Source organism: Podarcis muralis, chromosome 1 (assembly GCF_964188315.1).
Source record: "Podarcis muralis chromosome 1, rPodMur119.hap1.1, whole genome shotgun sequence".
NCBI classification, from domain to species: domain Eukaryota; kingdom Metazoa; phylum Chordata; class Lepidosauria; order Squamata; family Lacertidae; genus Podarcis; species Podarcis muralis.
In genome coordinates, this window is record NC_135655.1 from 75,602,703 (window position 1) to 75,625,516 (window position 22,814).

Consider the following 22,814-nt stretch of genomic DNA (forward strand, 5'->3'; position numbering starts at 1 on the left):
AATCAGAAGAGAATAGAGGGTTACAAGTTAGAACCTGACAGTTTAACTTTCAGGTAGGGCTGAGTTAGGGCTTCACTGTTAGATGGGGCTCAGAAATGACTTGTTTATGGATTGGCTAGGCATGACAACCCAGATTATTTCCCTAAGGAGAAGGTAAAGATGCTCAATGGAGCTGGGAGTGTTTTCCTGGCTTAGTAGAAAAAATAGTCATTCTAGGAGGAATCATCTTATTTCGGAACAGGTTTAAAGTGGAAATTATCTGTGATTCTGAAGCTAAACAAGGTTCTTTAAAAAGTATGTTTAGGAATATGTAACTTAAATTCAACTATGCCAAATGGCCAAATGACTATGTATGCTATTCACTTTATATTTAGTTAATTACCTATGGTTTTCGGTCTCTATTCAGATTTATTGCTATGAAACTGGAACACAATTTGTCCATGATATGAAGAGCACCTAAGTGAATAGACCTGCCCCTGAATTTCCTCCAGAAGAAAAAAAAACACCTTGCAAAAGTTCCCAAGCTTTATGCTATATACATTCAGAAGGAATTAAAATGCTTGCCATTCATTTGCTTTCACCTTTGACAGGGACTGTTTTGGATGACATTTCAAAAAACCGAACATGTGTTCCGGTAGAACAGTGTCCATGCACACTGAATGGGGAAATGTATGCTCCTGGTGATGTTATGAAAGCAACATGTAGAACTTGGTAAGTACGGTGGTATTCTAATTAAAGAAGGATGGGTTGTGGTTAGAATACCTGGCACTGATATGCTGAAACATACATAAAAAAGACAGAGATAGAATTTTTTTTAAAAGAGAGATTTTTGCACATAGATCAGGATATGACGTGCATTTTTGACTGTCTTTAGAAGTCCAACTTGGATTTTCATGTTTAAAGTTTATTGGTTTCAAATATTATTGCACAAATGAAGAGAGATATAATAGGTTGTGTGCACACTTTGCATTGAAAGCACCCCCCAATAATCCTGGGATCTGTAGTTTATTCTTCAGAGAGCTGCTGCTTCCAGCACCCTTAACAAACTACAGTTCTGATGATCCTTAGGGGGTGGGGGAATGTGCTTTTACATGTATTGCACTTGCGCAGCTATTCTGACCTAAAACAAATAACCCAGAAAGTGATGATGAGCTTAAATCTGCTTTTCCAGTTAACAGCTGACATGTACCTTTCTTTTTACTAGTAAGTGTATGATGGGTCAGTGGAGCTGCACAGAACTGCCATGTCCAGGCAGATGTTCCTTGGAGGGAGGGTCATTTGTTACCACATTCGACTCTAGGCCATACCGTTTCCATGGAGTTTGCACCTACATTCTTATGAAGGTATTCTACCTAATAAAGATCAGCATTATCAGATTTGTTTTTAGAAAAATATTTTAATATTTTCCAGGGGTCAGCATTTACCTTATACTGTTCATAGAGGACTGGAAGTACCACAGTCATGCTATTAACCATAATATCTAACTCTGTATTCCTCTTTTTTATGGCATGTGCAAATATTAAGAGAACCAAGAAGCATTACGGGGGCCTTCAAACAAGTGGGAGATGAACATTCTCCACTCTATTCATTGGGTAGAACAGTCCTATGGGGGTGGGCGGGCAGAGGAGGTAGAATCCAGTGCAGTGGAAGCACCCAGCATATTCAAAGCACCATTGCCTCCAAACCACCAGGCTCAAAATGTTTACAACTGCACAGTCACGGAAGTAGTCAGGGAGTCACAATTGGCAACAGCTCCATATTGAGTGTATGTTTGGTGGCATACCTGGATTTGCTGCAGCAAAATGAATAAAATGTCAATGAAAAGGAAACATTTGGTACAGTATGGAAACATTCGACAATCATTTTAAACGGTGGATGTGAACATATTGAGTTTTCTCCCTTCTACAAACTTTGCATTATTTTGCTTTTCCTCTCCTTCTAGAGTCCCATGTTACCACACAATGGAACCCTGATGGCCGTGTATGAAAACTCTGGTTATTCCAGTTCAGAGACATCACTGACAGCCATCATTTATGTCTCAGGAAAAGTAAGTGTGCCTCTCATAGAAACGTTACTGCTGAGTGCATCCTATGGAAAAAAAATCAGAGCAGATACAGTCCAGCACAGAATGAGGTATGCCTAAGCCCCGTTGATCTCAGCTGGATTTAAAGGATGTGCTTAAATTGTAGTCCAGATGTACAGATACGGGCAATTGAATGCGGAACAGAGTGAAAAGGTGAGATAAGTACCTATATGCAATAGTCACAATCATTGTTCTCAGTTGCAAAAATTATGGTAGCGGTTAATTTCAGTGATTCCTCCAAAAAATTATTTATTTCCTGTGGTTACACACATTCTATATCCGTCCTGATTCATGGATTCAAGATTGACCCAGAGTGGCATTTAACCCTTCACCCAGCTCTGTGTTTAGGATTCTGTGTTATCTTTTCCATGTAGGACAAAATTGTGATTTCCAAAAATGAAATTTTAATGGATGAGGATGAACTTAAGAGGCTACCTTATAAATCAGGTAAGATAAGAAAGAAGAAAATGGAAAATGTACCCAATAAATAAGATGATGATAAGATATAAGATATAAGATAAGATGTTAAGATAATTATTATTTATATCCCACCCATCTGACTGGGTTATCCCAGCCACTCTGGGCAGCTTACAGCATATTTAAAGACATAAAACATCAGACATTAAAAACTTCCCTAAACAGGGTTGACTTCAGATGTCTTCTAAAAGTCAGATAGTTGCTTATTTCCTTGACATGACATCTGATGTGAGGGTATTTCACAGGGCGGGTGCCACTACCAAGAAGGCCCTCTGCTTGGTTCCCTGCAACCTCACTTCTTGCAGTGAGGGAACCAGCAGAAGGCCCTTGGAGGAGGACCTCAGTGTCCGGGCTGAACAATGGGGATGGAGACGCTCCTTCAGATATACTGGGCTAAGGCCATTTAGGGCTTTAAAGGTCAGCACCAACACTTTGAATTAAACATACTGGGAGCCAGTGAAGATCCAGATAAAGACAATCCTGTCAACAATATGTTCTATATTTTATATTATTTCTGTTTAAATATGTTGTTACCCACTCTATATTTGGAGTAGGTGAGCTGCAAATATAAATAAATAAGCAACCATTCCTCCTATCAAAATAACAAAAAATGTAATATTTATATAACGCAAACTATTCAACATGAATAGTAGAAACAAAGAAATAAACGTATCAATATATGTAATATATTTAATAACTTAAATAGATAAAACAGAGTCAACATCTTTTCAATTATCTCATTTCTTTAGGAGACATCATCATCTTCAGACAGTCATCTACTCACATTCAAATGTATACAACCTTTGGGCTGGAACTGGTAATTCAAGTTAGTCCAGTGTTTCAAGTTTATATTAAAGTTGGATTTCAGTTCAAAGACAATACCCGAGGTAAAGTACTTGGTTTCTGTTGAACTATTCCAGATCTGATGTGGAAATAGTTTGTGAGATGAGATCTAGCATAGCCTGGGGACACCTTCAAATTGTGACCACTCCATACTAGATTATACTTGACCTCTGGGGGACAGCAAAGGTCAAATATGTCATTCACCTGTCTACTACACTAGTAAGGGGTGGAGAACCACTATATTATTTTTAATTGTTTTTGATATTGTATTTTAAATTGTAACTCACCCTGGGACCTCATGGTGAACAGAGGGTAAGAAATCTTAATAATCATAATTATAGCAACGCCTCTGCACTTGGGTGGAAACTAGTTCAGAGATTCAAGCAGACTGTTAAAAATGTTTTAGCTTCTACAATTCAATGCAGCCTTTTGGGCAGACCAGAACTTCTTTGCTCCAGGGCCTACAGATACTTTATGGAGAGGAAACCTGTGGCTTTCACGTTGCTACCTATATTAGGCATATATAGTACAGGTATAATTCGCAGGCCCGCCATAGAATTAACAAGAGTCTTTTCAGTGTTACTGTAGAAAAATGCTCCTAGCTTTTCATTCTGCACATCTCTTTCCATGTCACTAGGGCTGTGTGGTAACTACAATGGAGAAACCACAGACGACTTCATGACCAGCATGGATATTATTGAAGGAACAGCTCCTCTCTTTGTGGATTCTTGGAGATCAGGAAATTGCCCCCCTGCCATAGAAAGAGATACAGATCCTTGTTCTATGAGTCAATTAAACAGTAAGTGACATGGTCTGCTTTTGTTTGCGCTCTCTTTTATTCTATTTATTTGAGCATTTTAAATATTACCGAAAATACATTCAAGGCCATGGTAGGATTCTGAAAATGAGCTGTAGAATTTTTGTCTTGCTTTCAGTATATGAGGGACAGAGGGAATAATTATGAACAGGAACCCCTGCAGCTTTTTGTTTTACCTATTCGCATCTCCCTGAGCAGCTTTGGAGATCAGAGAAGTGGTGCTCTGGGAAGGAGGCATTATCAACAAATGCAAAATGTGAAAGGGGAACATTAATGCTGCATCATTTAAAAAGTCACTGTGGGCTGTATCCTTGAGGGTGCCTCTCAGATTGATGAGCATGAAAGAGGCAGCCAAGAGCCATTTGTGTTAGTTTTAAAATGTACACATTCTATAATCATTATCAAAAAAAGATGACAAATGAGATTCACTTTACTTCTTGGATGTCCATGAAAAGCATAACAAAATAACAGCATTTGTCACAAGTATTCAGAAAATAGGCCAGGTCAGCTATTGGTATAGCCACTGGCTATTATTCATAGAATCATAGAATTGTAGAGTTGGAAGGAATGTCAAGGCTCATCTAGTAGCCCAATGCCCTGCAATGCTGGAATCAGCTGTTTCTGAATGAGCTCAAGCCACCAACCTTCTGGTTAACAGCCAGGCACACTGACCCACTGCACTACAGGACTTGTTTTATCTCCCCCTTATTTGTACACATCTTTTAATATTAGCTTGGGAATAAATGAACTTGCCTAATACCTTTGGTTGTATCTTTTTGTCTAGAAATGTGTGCCGAGACCCATTGCTCTGTTCTTATCAAGAAAGAAACAGTATTTGAGAAATGTCATTCTGTGGTGAATCCTGTTCCATTTTATAAGGTAGGGGTTTCTGTAAAATGTTCAGAAGACAGCAACTAGATGTTCAGATGTGAACTAGATGTGAAAATGCTTTTTTAAAGAAAAAACCGTTTTGAAAAATACATTGAATTTGGCATAGCTCACTGTTGCCATCTAGTTGCACCTGAGTATATTGCACTTTACAGCACATTTAAAACATTTATTTGCAGCTGTATAACTGAGTCCCAGGTAATTACAAAGTTTGTAAACGTCAGGAAAAGTTGTATTCCCCCCCCCACACACACACACTGCCAAAATGACATCCAACTTCCAGCTGAAATCCTGTAACTTTTTATATCACAAATATTCTGGTTTTTGTTTGTCCCACTTTTGTTGTGCAATAACCCTTTTGAACATAAATAATGTGGTAGCACTGGGGAAGCATTGCAGAACGAACTTATTACTTCCAAGAGGAACTTAGCCATGGCCAGGGTAGTATCATTTGACATATCTCCAAGGAGGTACTTAAGATAGATGGTTTTGGATTTTCCAGTTAAATTTACCAATAGAGGTTTAATTAACTGATCCCTGGCTTATTTGAACAGCTCACAACGTAGTAGGATATTCTTCATAGAGTCGACACCCTGAGAACATGAGCAGAGTAAGTTTTGATAGGGTATGCCAGACAGTCTGCCATTTATTACTTTTGATGGAAATACATTTAGTCTGGCTTTGGTGAATAATTGGCAATAGTTAGGTACAGACAGATTCATGAAATATGATGGTCACTGAAAATCATGGCCATAGTAGATTCCAAATGCAAACATTCCACAGATTACATAAGATCAAGAGCGAAGATCACTGTATGAAATATCCCATAACCCCTGCCTCAGGATTTAAAGGCAATATCGTAGCTTAAAAAGATGGTGAAAGACCAATCAAGGAGGCTTTTAATAAGAAATAGAAACCTACATGCTCTGCATAAGACATAGTGACTGCCATGGAATCCTTTCCCTGTATTTCTGTTTTATTTTGCTTTTGAAAATGCTTTTGTGGGTCTTTGGACCAAAATAAAGAACGTAAATATGTAAACTAAAACAGAATAAATCCACCACAAATGTTGCAGAACACATGCACAATGGAACACCAGTCTGGAGGGACTTTAACTGCCCCCTCAGAATAGGGCTGTGTGAAAGAGCCGACCCAGATCACCAAAGATAGCACTTTTATATAATTTCAGTTGCAATACTTTTCAATACAATCAAGTGATGTACATGCACTGACAAACCATTTCATGATCTACAGTCAGCAGTTCTGATTGCTTATTAACAAAACATAGCCTGCCTCTTTGTTTTCAGAGATGTATATATCAAGCCTGCAACTATGAGGAAACCTTTCCCTATATTTGTTCCGCTCTGGGATCATACGCCCGTGTGTGTGCTTCAATGGGACTGTTTCTTGGGAACTGGAGGAGTACAGTAGACAACTGCAGTAAGTAGTCTCCAACTGATACTTATAGGGATACCCCCCCCCCCGTATTACTACAGTGGTACCTCGGGTTACATACACTTCAGGTTACATACGCTTCAGGCTACAGACTCCTCTAACCCAGAAATAGTGCTTTAGGTTAAGAACTTTGCTTCAGGAAGAGAACAGAAATCGTGCTCCGGCGGTGCGGCGGCAGCAGGAGGCCCCATTAGCTAAAGTGGTGCTACAGGTTAAGAACAAACGAATTAAGTACTTAACCCAAGGTACCACTGTATTGCTTCAGAGTCCAGACATATGCCGATGCTGACATTTTTATCAATGAACTATCTTATTGTGATGTCAGATTTCTTGGAGGTTTTGAGATCTAGCCCCAACAAACTAAAGCTGGCTGCAGCCCTGCCTTAAACACTGCTCCAGGATAAATGGCAGGACTATTTTTTAAATGATTACATTTAGATAACTGAGAGCCCATGCACACAAATGATCCTGCATATAACATACATCCTTACTTATTGTGCTCAGGGAAGGAAGCATTCACTTAGGAACCTTGTGTCTGACCTAACCCATATAATAGATATAGTGCCACCTCATAAAACAAGAAACAGGGACATTTAATTCCATATGCTTAAAGTCAAGCACACAGGTAGTCTACTCTAGCGAACTGTGAAATTTCCCCTCCTTACGCTGCTCACGTAAGCACTATTTAAGGAAGAGTGCCTGGCTGATCGTTGGAACCAATGCAGGGTTAAGCATGTTTTGTTGTCCTCTGAGAACTTTCTACAGACCTTCTAGCTACTACACCATCAGTAGTCTAACTAGTAAAAGAGGAGTAAGATTTTGTCTCTCCCAGAGACTTCCGGTAGCTTGCTTCATTGAACTGCCAACTGTTCCCCGCATGAGACAGAAGTATGAAGGGGGAAGAATATCTGAACAGCTGAAAGCAAAAACCTAATTGTATTATACTTTTTTCTACTGACAGCCATTTCTTGTACTGGAAATCAGACATTCAGCTACAACACTCAAGCCTGTGACCGGACATGCCTGTCCCTCTCCCATCGAGGCCTAGAGTGCCACCCCACTGACATCCCTATTGACGGCTGCAATTGTCCAAAAGGCACCTATCTCAATCACAAAAATGAGTGCGTCCGTAAATCCCAGTGCCCTTGCTACTTGAAAGACAGGAAGTTCATTCATGCTGATCAGTCGACCATAATTGGTGGAATTACCTGGTAAGCATGGGCTACAGCAAATGAGGATTTTGCATTGGCTTTGTTAACACATTAGTGTTTTCTCAAATGCATGGTCTTGCAGGAAAAGTAAACACTGGCAATGGTGGTGGTGGGGCGGTATTTCAGAAATGTTATGGTTGCAGTGTTGTTTGTGTATGTCAAACACCCTGAAAGGAATTAAAAGTATTAAAGGGCATTATAAAAGTATGGTGAGTGGGAGAGGGAGGCAAAATCTCTTCAACAAATAATATTATAAGGGAGTGAGGCAACATAAATTAAACAGACACCTAATGTTTATGCAGTTGAGAAAGGAACACTCAATATCCTGTTGAAACTAAAACAAATTTCATCAAAGATATTTCTGAGCTTTAAGAGAAAAAGGAAATGTAAAATAATTAAAACCCACTTAATTATGTCCCATTCTTGTCCCATTTTGAAGAGGTATGTTGTAGGCATAGGCCTACATATCTGAAATATGAATAGTACAACAAAGTCCAAGGATATAGTCTTTGATCTCTGGTCTAAAGGTACATGGTGGAACGACCTTGCTGAATCTAAGTCGGGGTATGCCTCTTCAGTGTCTTTATGGGAGACTGAACCCTCAAGTTCCATCATGGTGGGTTATAAATGAAACGAATAAAATAATACTGCTATTAGCATGGGTGGTATTTGGAGCACACTTGTGGAACCAATTAAGGAGATAGACTGAAATATCTTACCTCTTACCTTTTATTAACCCTTTACCAATCCCCATCCACTGCATTGCCATCTTTGTTATTTCCATCTAACTGTCATTGTCATGTCACTTCTACATTCTGTGTAGCATTTACCATATAATTGATGTTTTATTTACTTGCTTGCTTACTTAAGTTTTATCCTGCTTCTTCTCAAGGATTTGGGCCAGATAACGATTGTTAATAATAAATCAATAATAGCCAGTATTAAATCTGTATTATTCCACATCTGTTGAACTCCTAATTGTTGAATGCCAGCCCGAAGACAAAACCTGATAAACTCTTTTGGAAGGTATTCCAGCTCAGACATACTTGATCTCATACATTTCCTTAGTGTATTCTAATGTTCATTTTTCTATTCTAGCTATTGCATTAATGGGAATCTGAGTTGTACTGGCAAACCTGCTGACCCTGCAGGTATGGATCTCCTTACCCTTTCTTTTGAAAAGCACATGCTTTCCAAATGTTGCAGAAACATCATTTCACAAGCATCTTATTTCCTTTTTCCTAGAAAACTGCAAGCCTCCCAAAAAATATATTTCATGCTCAGCACCTTCAGAAAGCAAATATGGAGCTGCCTGTGCACCAACCTGCCAAATGCTGGCTACTGGAATTGCATGTGTAAGTGCAATACTTTTGCTACCATCATTATTATTATTTATTGAATTTATATACCGCCCTATACCAAGAGGTCTTAGAGCAGTGCACAGAATAAAATCAAAATTAATATATAAATATATATAACCATTGTGATTATCATCAGCATGCAATAATTTGTAGTACTTAATTTGCCAAATGTTCTCATTCTTTGCTATGAAATTAAAACCATGTATTGAAACACTCATAGTCTAACAAAACTAACACAGAGCAGTGAAAACAGCGTATAACCGATTTTTTTTTGTATGAGATAATAGGCATAAATAGAAAAAAAAATAGCAGGAATTTCACAACTACCTTTATGCCATTCCGGGAGGCAGGGCTGTGAAATCTCTCACTTTGGGGACTGCAAGCTTCTCACCATAAGCAAGGAAGATGGGGAAAACTTTTCCCACCTCCTTTCGGCCACACACTGCAATAGAAGCTCAGTGAGTGAAAGGCAGACCTGGAACCTGAGGGCCACCATAGTCCACCTGTAGAACTCAAATATGGGCAGGAAAATTCTGGCTCAGGCTCTTAGAATGCAACCCCATACCTACTGATCTCAGAGTAAGTGCCAATAAATTCAATCAGACATATGCCTGAGTAGGCATACATATGATTGCACTGTTGACCTCATTAGGCCAGCTCCCAATATGTACCTCACTTTTAGACTTAGCTGGGATCCTTCACAATATCTGTATAATAAAAATCACAACTTTATCCTAAATACTTTATATACATGCAGATTTCCTTTAAATGTTCTCCCAGTCATATGGCAATGACTTAGAAAACACCAGGTCTGAGCATGCCCACAATTTTGTTCTCACTTTTCTATTCTCACCCCATCACTCACATACTTATTTACGGTTGCTGCATAACAGCATTGAGCAGGAGAACCTGGTGCCCTCCAGAGTTTGCTGGACTACAGATCCCATCATATTTGGCTCGTGGCTATGCTTGCAGGTGGTGTTGGGAGATGGGTGTCCAGCAACATCTGAAGGGCCACAGGCTAAGAACAACCTTATAGTTGGCTGGTGTTGGGCTGGACTTTGCATATCTCAAAGTCTGAGTTTGAGATTGGCTGATGTTTTCCAGGTCCCCAGCAAGTGTGAATCAGGCTGTGTTTGTGCTGCTGGACTATATGAAAAGCTAGATGGGACATGTGTGCCACCTGATGAGTGTCCCTGTGAATATGGTGGCATCTCATATGCAAAAGGAGAGGAGATTCACACTGAATGCAAGTCCTGGTAAGATTTTTTTTGCTTTTATCCCTTTGGCTATACCATGCAAGTATGCTATTCAAATGATAGTTAACAAGCTTAGAAAACATTACATCTGAGCATCCACATAATTTTATTACATATATTGCTTGTGCCAGCTGCCCTGAAACATAGTTAAACTAAATATGGGACTTTGGGAAATCTAAGGTAACATCACACGAAGGCATCAAGGAATAATGCTTACCCAATATTGTGCTACCTTTATTTGCATTTGAAGGCTTTATGACAAGTTTCTTGTTCCTCATCAGCACCTGCACAAGAGGAAAATGGAAATGCATCCAAAATTCCAGATGCTCTTCAACATGCAGTCTCTATGGGGAAGGCCATATCACCACGTTTGATGGACAACGTTTTGTGTTTGATGGCAACTGTGAATACATACTAGCTATGGTAATATCACTTTGACTGCACTTACATGCCATGATGCTAATGATCAGTATAAGCAGATTTGAATCAATATGGCACTTCAAATCAAGGCTTGCAGTTCAAAGAGTGTCTTAAGGTAGAACCAAAATTGGTCTCAAATATTTTACAACTATAATCTTAAAAACAGGAAGTAGATGAACTCATATGGCCTTTGTTCCCTAAATTCAGCTTCAGGGTTTGAAGTGCAACCAGATCTTCTCTGCAAAAAGTAGATCAGAATCTACTGGTAGATCTCTGGGTAGTTTGCAGTAGATCAGCAAGGGTTTCTGATTCTGGGTTATCCCACAACCCTGCCCATGCTCTGCATTTTAAATCCTCACATACATTTTGCTATCTAATGGTTATCTGACTGTACTTCTCTACCTAGGACGGTTGTGGCATGGGTGGCTCTCCCCATCATTTCAAAATAGTGACTGAAAACGTTGTCTGTGGAAATACAGGGATCACATGTTCCAGAGCAATCAAGATCCACCTTGGGGTAAGGATGAAATGTTGTTGTTATGTGATATTTACTCATCTGTACCACACTGGAAATAATTTCCTAACACCCTTCAAGGAAACTGATTGATCACTCTTGTCATCCCGGCACTCTGCCATCCTCTAGTATCAAGGCACTATAAACTAACATACAGCTGTTGGGCCTGAGATTCAAATTTTCCAGTCTGAAGAAGCAGGGCCTGGCCAACTCTATCATTAGGCAGAGTGTGGCAGCCACCTAAGGCAGCAGATTTTGGTTGCTTCGGGGTGCAATATAGAACCATGTTCCACCTCCAGATTTAAAGTAAAATTCAACTGCCAATGCAGCTACCTGGGAGGGCAGGGATACATTTTGTCTTTTGTTTCAGACGGCAAAATATATTGGGCCAGCCCTGTGTACACCTAAGTTATGGAGACACTAACAGGATACTTCATTATAGGTGGGATTTTATCCTATGTGTATTAAACTACAGATTGCAAAGACCCAGAGAGAACTGTCTTATAACATAATTATTCTAGTTTTATACTCATTCCCTATGTGTAATAGGGAATTGTGGGTAAATTCCTCAAAGGCAGATATGACCATTCGCCTTGTACACTGCTTGTACTTGTGCACTGCTTGGCGTATCTTTTAGGGGAAGAGGTTTATAATTTTTCTAAATAAATAAAAGTTTACAAACTCTTTCCACTAAAAACATTAAATATTTTTGCAAGATAATATCATTTCAGGTAAGGGCATGACTGGGTTGGGCTCTGGAGAAGAGAGAAGAGGGCTAGATTGTTATACAGCAGGTGTTCACTAGGATCTCCTCCCACCATGTTGGTAAATTTTATGCTGTGAGCCACCCTGAGATCTACAGATGGAGGTTGGTATGCAAATTAAAAAAGAATAAATTAATAAAAATAATATTGTGAACTGTTCACTCTTTTGTAGCCAAAGGCTAAACCAAAGGGGGTGAGGAATAGAGATGTTTAATGAGTTTTGGGTGATTACCTTTCTAAAGGAAGAGCAGCAAAGTTGTAGACAGCACCCTAGAAGTGTCTGTGTGTACTGTATTGCAGTCTTGAATTGTCTGCAAGTCTCTTTTGTTAAAAAAAGATTGATTAGGCTCCTCCCATAGAGCTGCTAAAACACAGACCAAATTACATTGCACACAAGTAAACGACTCATTCTTTGCAAAAAGTCTACAGAAATTCTGTTAGAAAGCTTTTCTAGTCACATGTTATTTTCCTTGCAGAATCTGACAATCACTTTGGCAGACAGAACATACACTGTCTCTGGTTGGAATCCTATGACAGAGTTCTTTATAGAAGAGAATGCCCTCCACTTGATTATTGAGATTGCAATCCCTGGCAAATATGACATGTCCCTTGTCTGGAATAGGCACATGAACATATTCATCAAAATATTCAGAGGAGCAAAGGTAATGAATAACTTCTTACCATGGGGCTTCAGGGGTGGCCCTTTGCTGACCGGCGCAGCTGCAGCGCAGACAGTGGGGAGCTAGGGGACTTGTTCATCCTTGCAGCCAGAAGGGGACATTAGAACTTCTACTGTTGCATGATGTGAAAGAGGCCCGTGATGTGAGTCAATCATGTCAAGGCTTGTAAGTCAGGTGGAGGCAGTGACCTGGCCCAAACCAGCTCTACCTTTTCCCTATAAAAGGGAATGGTGCTTGGACTCCGGCTCTTTTGATGATACTGGATTTCCCACCCTCCCACCCTATTACATGGTGGTTCTGCCCAAAGGTGAGTGGGTTGGATTGTGTGAGCAGCTTGCTATGGAATGCTCGGTTACCCTATTTGGGGCCAGGGAGGAATTTTTCCCTGCTGGCTAATTGGTCTGCCTGCCGGTTTTTCACCTGTCTCATAGCAAATGAAACAACTTGGGCAGATAAGTCATTGAGTTTGCCTCTTTAGCATTTGGGTACCCTGCTAAAAGGGTGTAGGAAGAAGTATTGCTGCCCAGGAGCCCACACAGGGGCAGCCCTGGAGGGAGCATCACACTCTAATGTACGTCAGGGGGCAACCTTCTTTTTAGGGTCGACCCACTTCATTATCAACCAATTGGATGGTTGATCTCAGTGCCTTCACCAAAACCTGCTTACATCTATAATCAGTAAAGCTGTGGCCTATTTCAACCCAATGCCAATGTCCTGTGTCTTATTTAACATGGCTGCCCCCAACACTGGGCAGCACACTCCACACAACTGGGCATGCAATGTGAAGCCAATTCCTAATCCGTTGTTTCTTTGCCTTTCTTGGGAAAGGCGAATAAAGCTGAATGGGAAGTTGCAGTGCCAAAATTTGTTTTAAGCAGAAATTTCTGAGGAAGATTTATCACAGGCTAGTCTCCACAGAGAAGTGATAAAACAGACACTCTTTGCAGTTCCATTTTTTCATATGTTTTTTTACAAGGCAAAGTGACTGTGGGTCATGTCAGATTGAGCAGGAAACTGGAGGTGGGACTATTTCTTTGTTGGGTGTTTCTCTGCTCAGAATCATACTCTAGCTGCTTTTCTAAGGGAAGAAAGAGATGTGGGGGAAACTCGTATACATATATCTCCCATCCAAATCGGAAAGCAATGCAGGGGATAATTTTAAACAGAAGAGTTGTCAAAGAAAAGACTAAACAGATCCTCTCTCTCCACTTGGCTCCACCATCACTGGTCATCCACTCAATATCAAGTTACTCACATGGCTCATTTACATTTTAAAAGGTTCCCTTTTTATGTTTTGTTCTGACGTCCATAACTTTTATTTTTATTTTACTCGAATCTAGGATCACCTCTGTGGTTTATGTGGTAATTACAATGGGAATATAAGAGATGACTTTGAAACTCGAAGCAGATATGTGGCATCCAATGAACTGGAGTTTGTGAATTCCTGGAAAGAGAATCCCCTTTGTGGGGATATGTTCTTTGTGGCGGATCCATGCAGTAACAACCCCTATCGCAAAGCATGGGCAGAAAAGAAGTGCTCCATTATCAACAGTCAAGTATTTGCTTCCTGCCACAGCAAGGTAAAAGTTTATCCTATGCTTTAAGATAGTAACATTGCCTCTTCAAGTGCTAACATTTCCACCTGTGCATGCTTCCAAATGCCAGCTGCCTTTTTATTGTTTTGAATTGATGTATTTAATTATGTATTTATCTACTTCTTAAAAAAAATAATCCTTCCTTTACAGTGGAGGTGGGGAGGTAGATTGGGACGAATCACCAGCGTGATTGTGCACAGATCAGGCCTAATGCTGACCATGAGCCCCACCCTCAGAACCCCCCATTTTGGCTTGGCCAGCAGAGATACTACTGGTGGGCCTCCCCCGCCCACCCCAATGCAGGCAGTGGAAGAAGGAGGTCTCCATCAATGGAGTGACATGAGTGCCACTCTATTGGCATCAGGTGGGAGAAGTCTGGCTGAGCCAGTGGAAGCCCACAGAGAGATGCTTCCACTCAATCCATCACCAGCCCTGAACCCAGCATAAGGTGGGGGTTTGAATTGCAGCCTAAACCAGTAAAATATTACAATAATAAAAGATCAGCAGTTAAAACAACACAGAGAATCACAGAGAAAAATCCAGCAGTGATTTCATGAAGTGATTGAAATTAACAGTGCAGTCTTATACATGTCTCCACATAGAAGTAAGCGTCAATGAGTTCAATGAGCCTTATTCCCTGGTAAGTGTGCATAGGATTGCAGCCTGGTAGAGAAAACCAACTGTGGTGGGAGAGGAGAGTTTGTAGCCTAGGAAGCACCATAGCGAAGCCCTCTCAGTGTTGTACTGGCTATGGTGGATCTGGGGTGGGGGCACTGTTCTTCTCCAGCAATGCCAGTGTTCTCATCTTTGTTTTACGTTTTCCTCACATTGGTTCCTATGGAAGGGAAATTTGCTAGGCCAAATATCATTCTCTGTTCATACAGCAGATGATACTGTAAAGTGGATGTGTGGTTTGATTAGCAGATATTGCTTGTTTGGTCCCACTGAAAATGAAAGGATGAACTTTTAATTAACACCAACTTTCTGGTTTGGCTTCATTGTTCTTTCCCTGCTCCAGGTGTACCGCAGGCCTTATTATGAAGCTTGTGTCCGGGATTCATGTGGCTGTGACACAGGAGGGGACTGTGAGTGCATGTGTGATGCTGTTGCAGTGTATGCAAAAGCATGCTTAGAAGCTGGCGTCTGTGTTGACTGGAGAACCCCAGACTTCTGCCGTAAGTTTCTTAACAATGCCTCTTTTAAAGTGTGCTGGGTTTCTTAAAATGCATTGATACTTCCATATGTTAATAATATTCAGAACTGGATAATACCTATTAAGTTTGCTGACTGCTAAAACTATGGAGCAGGAAGCATATTTTTAGAGCAGTGTTTTCTTGAACCGTATCAACCCTCTGAAGTCGAGTCAATGAGAAGATCAATAATTGTGGCCAGCTGCCACCACTACAAGCAGCTTGTCCTCTCTGTCAAGCATCTCTTGCACAGTGCAGATGTAGGAGTGCCTTTAATGTTTTCTAAGTACAGCTGCAGCCACAGGTAAATTATTAGCACATTATGTGCGCAATTGTGCAACAATGAAGCATATGAAACCTACCCCTTCAATCATGCCAGTTTCTCAGTGCAGCATTTCACATGCAGAAATTTATCAGTGGACAATCTGATTTGGGGCAGAATCCCTGGAGCTAGGAAGTTTTAAATCCAGTCTTGGCACATGACGAAAAACTGGATTCTACAGAGATTTCTTTACATCTCAAGTCAAAGTACAGCCAAAACCATCTGGTCCACTGCCAAAGACATGGCCAAGACATTCTTCATTTATGTAAAGAAGCCTTGCTCTTGTAGATTTCTTCAACACTGCAGCACCAATATAGCCCAGGATGGATTATGGAAGCATTCAGTGACCCAGTTTGCATGTAAACCTAAGCCAGATCATGGCTTAATGCAAATGTGTGAGCATGCAGATTTCTGGAAAGGAATTCACAGCTGGTTAGGCCTTCCTCCAGTGCTGCTGTGAGGTAAGCCATGGTGTGGCTTTGCATGCCATCAGAATCCAGGCTCACAGTTTGTTTCACCATGTTGTAACCAAGGATTTTTGTCCTTGGTTTACAACTCAGGGTTTGTCTGGAGACCACAAGCCTGGGCTCAGACAACATCCTAAGCCAGAGCATGGCTGGCTTGACAGCAGCAGCAGGACAGAAGAAAGAAAAAAACAGTAGTGAGCTCCTCTTCAGGAAACTGCACCCTTGCACATTTGTGCTAAACTATGGTTTCGCTTAGTGTTGCGACTGTTGCATGCAAACTGAGCCAGAGTGAGAATATGGCCACAACCTTCAAGGATGAAATCAAGTATAACATAAGAAACAGATAATGAAGATCTTTCACTAGATGCTTCCATCTTTAAATGAGTTTGCCACAGGGGAAAACAATGCAATGTTTCTCCAGTGTGCTATTTTTTCATTTAGGAAATGTAAGTGGATAGATTGAATAACAATCACTTTCTCATCTCTTTAGCTGTCTACTGTGACTATTTCAACAGCCATAAGAAGAATGCCATGGATGGCACCTATCATAACTTTGTTAATGAACTGAATTGCACCTGGCATTATCGCCCTTGTAAATGTCCATACCAGCTACTAACCTTCAGAGAAATAAACATCGAAGGTATTTCCCCCCTACTTTTAAAAAACAGAAACCGTGCTAGCAGCGGCAGAGCTTCATGCTTCAGCACCGGGGGGTGGGGGTGGAGATCAGGCAGGGTCTGGGGTGGCATGCGTCCCGGGGGGCATGACACACTGCCTGCAGGGGCATGGCGCACGTCCTGGGGGCAGGGCACACTGCCTGCAGGGGCGTAGCGCCCAGTGCAGGGGGGGGCTAGCCACGATGGCACCCTACTGGGATCGTGCTGCCGGGGGCAGTGCACTCCTCTTCCTCTGCCAGTGTGTCCTAGATTTATTGATAGGAAACTAGTAGTAAGTAGGCAAAATGCTTTTGTAAATCTTTTACAAAACAATTTGTAGGAAATAATAGGCCTGAATTCATGGTTGAAAATGTGGGTTTATAGCTGGTTCTCTAAGACTGACTTATACATTACAGGAATTCTTCTTTCTGAAACCTTTTTCTGAGACTAGTGTTTACCTAAAACTTTTGCTATATGCATGATGAACAATATTTCTTCTTTGCTCCTAGGCTGTTACAACTGTTCAGAGCATGACTACTATAATCCTAAGGAGAAAAAATGTGTGCCTTGTAGCGGTAGGTTAAAAAGTCCACTTTCAAATTCCTTGCTTCCAACATTTCCTATTTTAAGAAGCATCATTTATACTGAAATCCTTTGCATGTTTACTGATTTCATTGGGACTTTTTCCCTAATGTGGATTTTTTCCCTAATGTGGATATACATAGGATTACACTCTTATTTAACCGTCTTATTTAAGACTCTTATTTAACCAGAGGGCCTCTTAAAGCTGCCATTGCATTATCTTCACTTATTCATTTGTTTGTTCTTAACTTTAAGAAATGTACTGTACTATGTCTACTAGAGTCTAAAGTTTAGGTGATTCAGGAATGATGTGTATACAGTGGTTGATGAAAAAGTAGTAAAATTATAATTAGCTAGGATTAGAACATCCTGATATTGCATATCCTAGTCCCACACTCTAACCACTATACCACAATAAATTAAAACTTCTCAAATTACTTAAATCCTAGAATTCTAGATTACTTCTTCATATGCAAAGTTGTACTTTTACTATTGAAATAGGAGGAAAAATATATTATTTGCAGAAATCCTCATTATGGAAAAAGTATATAGCTGAAATAATAATAATAATAATAATAATAATAATAATAATAATAATAATAATAATAATATAGCAGTGGTTAGCATCACAATACCATCAACAAATTAGAGTCACTTAACATTCAGTAATTTTTCTACACAAATGTTGCTTCCATGCAAGAAAACTAAATATGTAAAAGTCTATATTTATATATACGTTTTTCTGTTGTACAACTCACATTTGTCTTTTCACCAGGTCCAGTTTCCCCAACTCCTCCATTACCAACAACAAGTGAGTATAAGATTTTGAAATGTATATTTCAAAGTATGTAACACTAAATGTAATGTCTATTTGGTATAGGGATGAGAAATGATCCATTTGCCAATATTGCATAGCAATAATGGTGATTATGATGATGAACAGAAGACACAGATATGATGATCTATCAAATAAAATCCACTGGGGGGAATCAGAATTATTTACATGAATTAGATTGGATTAAGCAGATGATCAGAGCATATTGCACATGCAGTCCTCTTCAATACTTCATCCGCACTTTTGCGTGCTCTTGTCAATTCTGTGGTATGGACGAGTAAGAAATCTTCATCATAGAAAAGTATAGCTAGTATAATTTACTACTACTACTACTACTACAGAGGTTCCCATCACAACACCATCAACAAATGTAAGAGTTGGTTCACATTCAGTGATTTTTCTACACAGATGTAACTTCCATGTGAACTCTGTATCTATATGGGTTTTTTGTTGCACAACTGTAACTGACATGTGCAACATGCGACTTGGTGAAACAAGTGTTTACAGTATGTGATGTGTCCACATGGTCTCCCGCCACTAAAGTTATTTGCATATAGAGGATCAAAATGAAAAACACTCCTAAAACACTCGACCCCTTTGATTTTATAAAACATTGCATATTCCATTTTATACTCACTGCTACATTGCACTCACAGTTTTATACTTACTATTTTAGCTTTTAAAAACTGGTTTTATTGAAAATTTGATGGTTTTATTCTTCTTTTAAATGGCTTAGTCCCCCACCATCCTTACAATCAATAATAATAATAATAATAAAATTTTTTTATTTATATCCCACTCTCCCCAGCCAAAGCCGGGCTCAGAGCGGCTAACAACAGTAAAATAATACAACATTCTAAAATCATTTCATTATAAAATTAATTCAATTAATTCAAGCAGTACAGTCGACTTGCAACCTGCACAAATTTAACGTGTGTGACTACGCATCACTGAAAAAAGGGGCAGGGCAGGCATTTGGAGGGGAGGACATTGGCAATACCACCACCCCACCCCACCCAATTTGGAGGTGCAGTGATCATTGGAGACTGTGTGAGAGGCCTTAGAAGAACATTTGGAGGGTTTTTATTTTATTTTTTGCTATACACAACTTTGGCTTTTACACACTATTGCTGGAACGTAAACTCCACATAAGTTGAATTGACTATATATAAATTGTAGGAAACAAATAAATAAAATAAATAAAATTATTTCCACCAGGTTCACTTTCTCCAACTACCCCATCACCAACAACAAGTGAGTATAAGATTTTAAAATGTGTATTTTAAAATATATGACACTGAGTTTAATGTAAAGTCTGCATAGTGGTAGGAAACAATCAATTTGCCTGTATTGCATTGTAATAATAGTGGTGATGATTATGATGGTGAACAGAAGACAGAGATATGTTGATCCATCAAATAAAATCCATTTTGGGGAAATTGGGTTTATTTACAGGAACCACCCTTTCCTAGGTTAGAATCATAGCTGTCAACGCTTCCCTTTTTTTAAGGGGAATTCCCTTATTCCCAATAGGATTTTCCCTTTTAAAAAAGGAGAAGTTGCCAACTATGGTTAGAATCAGCAGGTGATCAGTGCATAGTGTATGAGGATGAACATCTCACACATGCAGTCCTCATCAATACTTCACAATATGGATGGAGATGCATGCTCATATCAATCCTGTTACATGGACGAGGATGCTTATCCCCATCTACTATAGGCACATGATTGTGATCCTCAAATCATTAGTTGTGTGTTACTCATCATATGTTAACACCTTGTCATTTGCAAATATGTATGGAACTAAGAATTTTGTTATTTAGACTCTGCAGAGACCACAGCCCAAAGAGCCAGACATCATCTACATGTCCTCATATGAAGTATTGATTCAGTCTGGTACCTTTCATAGTGAATTAATTTACAGCCTTTGGCAGTTGTAATGTTTATTTTTTTAAAATGTTTCTCAAAGAAAGAATAGAAATGGGATATATTCATATGGGCAAAATAATTCACAGATATATAGAGTACTGTGCCAAACACACACAGGGTTATGTGCACTTTGTGCAAAAAAAATAAAAATCAAAAGCTGTGCACTGCAGAAAATTTGTGAATAAAGTGATTTTGCATGTTGTTGCCTATTTAGTATGTAATCATGGAGGAGAGACAGGGCTGCAGACATCCAGATTTTATATGTTAGGCAATCCCAAGGCCAAATTGTGCTCCCACCCTTCCATTTGCTTTTTTTTAAAAAATGAACCCAGTGTTTGACCACTTCTCTCCTCCTCTTCTTACATCCCTATTCCCTGCTTCTTTGTGTTTCTTGTGACACTAGTTTCACACTGCCAGTTTTATTTCAGATGCATTCTGGGGAAAATGGTACCCAAAAGCTCTGATTCAGGCACAACAAGCAATAGTGTTGAAAGTTGGGGTGTCAAGAGAAAGGAGTTGCCATTGCTCCACAATAAATGGCCCTAAGTACCCCCCTTCCTCCACTCCTAAAACCAAAGTGAGCTGTTTTACTTCCTCCCTGAAAATGGTTGGAATGTTTCCTCCCCCTGCTCGGCAGTTTACCACTTGGGAATGGTGTGTGTGAATTGAACAAGCAAGAATTCTGATGTTTCCAGAACATTGAACCCTTTGATTAAAAAATAATAATACTTGACTATATGAATGAAATATACTGGTGTTCTCAAAACTCAGAAGCTCCTCAATTTTATATTCTACATTATGCTCACACTTCTTCTCTTTCCCATAGCTCCAACACGGACCACAGCATCTCCGAAAACAGGTGAATATAAGAGTTTAACACATGCTACTTACAGGTATATAAGTTACACTCTTGTGCACTGAAAGCAACAAGTCCATTTTCCAGTATTGCCCAATGATAACAAAGAACATAAAACACATGTATGCTGATCCCACAAGTGTGATCTGTGAGGGGAATAAGACTTTCACTGCTGGGTCTATTTTGGATGTGAATGAACATTCGCCACATGCAGTCCTTGTTATTCCTGCACAGTTTGGATAGCTATGTATGTTATCATCCATCCTGCAATCAGGATGGGGGGAAATGAGTTTGTGTAACAGGTTGTGCATAATTCAGTATGTCCCAACATATTGTTATATGCTACTGTTTCCAAGGTGCCAGAAGCATCTTACATTTAGATTCAGCATACAGGTAGGTGGCCGTGTTGGTCTGCCGTAGTCAGAAGTGTGCATGCACACGAAAGCTCATACCAATAACAAACTTAGTTGGTCTCTAAGGTGCTACTGGAAGGAATTTTTTTTATTTTGTTTAGATTCAGCAGTCATTATAGTCACAAGAATCACACTTGCCATCTATATTTTCTTTACATGAGATAGTAACTGAGGCCACAGCCATATCCTCATGTACCATGGAGCAATTCCCAATGAATTCAGTAGGATTTACCGTACTTCTGTGTAGACATGTTCAGGAAGGGACGCGGGTGGCGCTGTGGGTTAAACCACAGAGCCTAGGACTTGCTGATCAGAAGCTCGGTGGTTCGAATCCCCATGATGGGGTGAGCTCCCGTTGCTCAGTCCCTGCTCCTGCCAACCTAGCAGTTCAAAAGCACGTCAAAGTGCAAGTAGGTAAATAGGTACCGCTCCGGCGGGAAGGTAAACGGCGTTTCCGTGCGCTGCTCTGGTTCGTCAGAAGCAGCTTTGTCATGCTGGCCACATGACCCAGAACCTGTACGCCGGTTCCCTCGGCCAGTAAAGCAAGATGAGCGCCGCAACCCCAGAGTCAGTCATGACTGGACCTAATGGTCAGGGGTCCCTTTACCTTTACCTTTAGACATGTTCAGGACTGTTGATAGCTGTTTTATAATTCGAGTTTGAAGTGGAATTGCAAACTATGTTTTTTCCATGAAAGAAGGGACAAGAGGAGGGTGGAGCATATGAGCTCAAGGCCCGTTCACATAACATGTCATGTTACATCTCAACAACCCTATGTTTATAGAAAAGTGATACTAAGTCAAAATAAATGAATGGATCACATCTGTCTGTCTTTGCATAGTTGCCAATGGGAAATCTTAAAATACTTTGACATTACCTTCCTCTTGAAGAGGTTTCTGAAATTAGTCGTGGAAAACAAGATGATATTTAAACCAATGAGCTACTTTTGAGGGGTTGTACAATTAAATAGCCAAGATGCCTCATGGTATGCTATCAATAATAAATGTTACCAATACGTTACTCAGAGTCCCAATCTCACACATTTAGATTCCATTAACCGCACAATAAAGAAATGGTTTCAGTGCTGTCTCTGTGAATAATAATTATTCAATGAGACCTCGATTAATCATGTATTTTAGTCTCATTAAAATATGAATGCTATGTGGATTGTTTGCACTCCTTAATTGAAATGTATTT

At 39.9% G+C, this 22,814-nt stretch overlaps 1 protein-coding gene across 1 annotated transcript in view; it reads left to right on the forward strand.

Moving 5' to 3' along the window:
* The window catches only part of LOC114584052 (mucin-6), a 35,023-nt gene that overhangs the window by 9,348 nt on the left and 2,861 nt on the right, over positions 1 to 22,814 (forward strand). The window contains exons 10-29 of the mRNA XM_077927021.1: positions 591 to 711; positions 1,205 to 1,343; positions 1,943 to 2,047; positions 2,458 to 2,530; positions 3,310 to 3,447; positions 4,041 to 4,202; positions 5,005 to 5,099; positions 6,416 to 6,548; positions 7,525 to 7,774; positions 8,873 to 8,925; positions 9,020 to 9,129; positions 10,243 to 10,394; positions 10,676 to 10,817; positions 11,221 to 11,331; positions 12,569 to 12,754; positions 14,113 to 14,352; positions 15,386 to 15,542; positions 16,837 to 16,986; positions 17,512 to 17,577; positions 21,175 to 21,241. Of these exons, the coding sequence (XP_077783147.1) occupies positions 591 to 711; positions 1,205 to 1,343; positions 1,943 to 2,047; positions 2,458 to 2,530; positions 3,310 to 3,447; positions 4,041 to 4,202; positions 5,005 to 5,099; positions 6,416 to 6,548; positions 7,525 to 7,774; positions 8,873 to 8,925; positions 9,020 to 9,129; positions 10,243 to 10,394; positions 10,676 to 10,817; positions 11,221 to 11,331; positions 12,569 to 12,754; positions 14,113 to 14,352; positions 15,386 to 15,542; positions 16,837 to 16,986; positions 17,512 to 17,577; positions 21,175 to 21,241 (2,650 nt within the window). The remainder of the gene's footprint in view (positions 1 to 590; positions 712 to 1,204; positions 1,344 to 1,942; positions 2,048 to 2,457; positions 2,531 to 3,309; positions 3,448 to 4,040; positions 4,203 to 5,004; positions 5,100 to 6,415; positions 6,549 to 7,524; positions 7,775 to 8,872; positions 8,926 to 9,019; positions 9,130 to 10,242; positions 10,395 to 10,675; positions 10,818 to 11,220; positions 11,332 to 12,568; positions 12,755 to 14,112; positions 14,353 to 15,385; positions 15,543 to 16,836; positions 16,987 to 17,511; positions 17,578 to 21,174; positions 21,242 to 22,814) is intronic.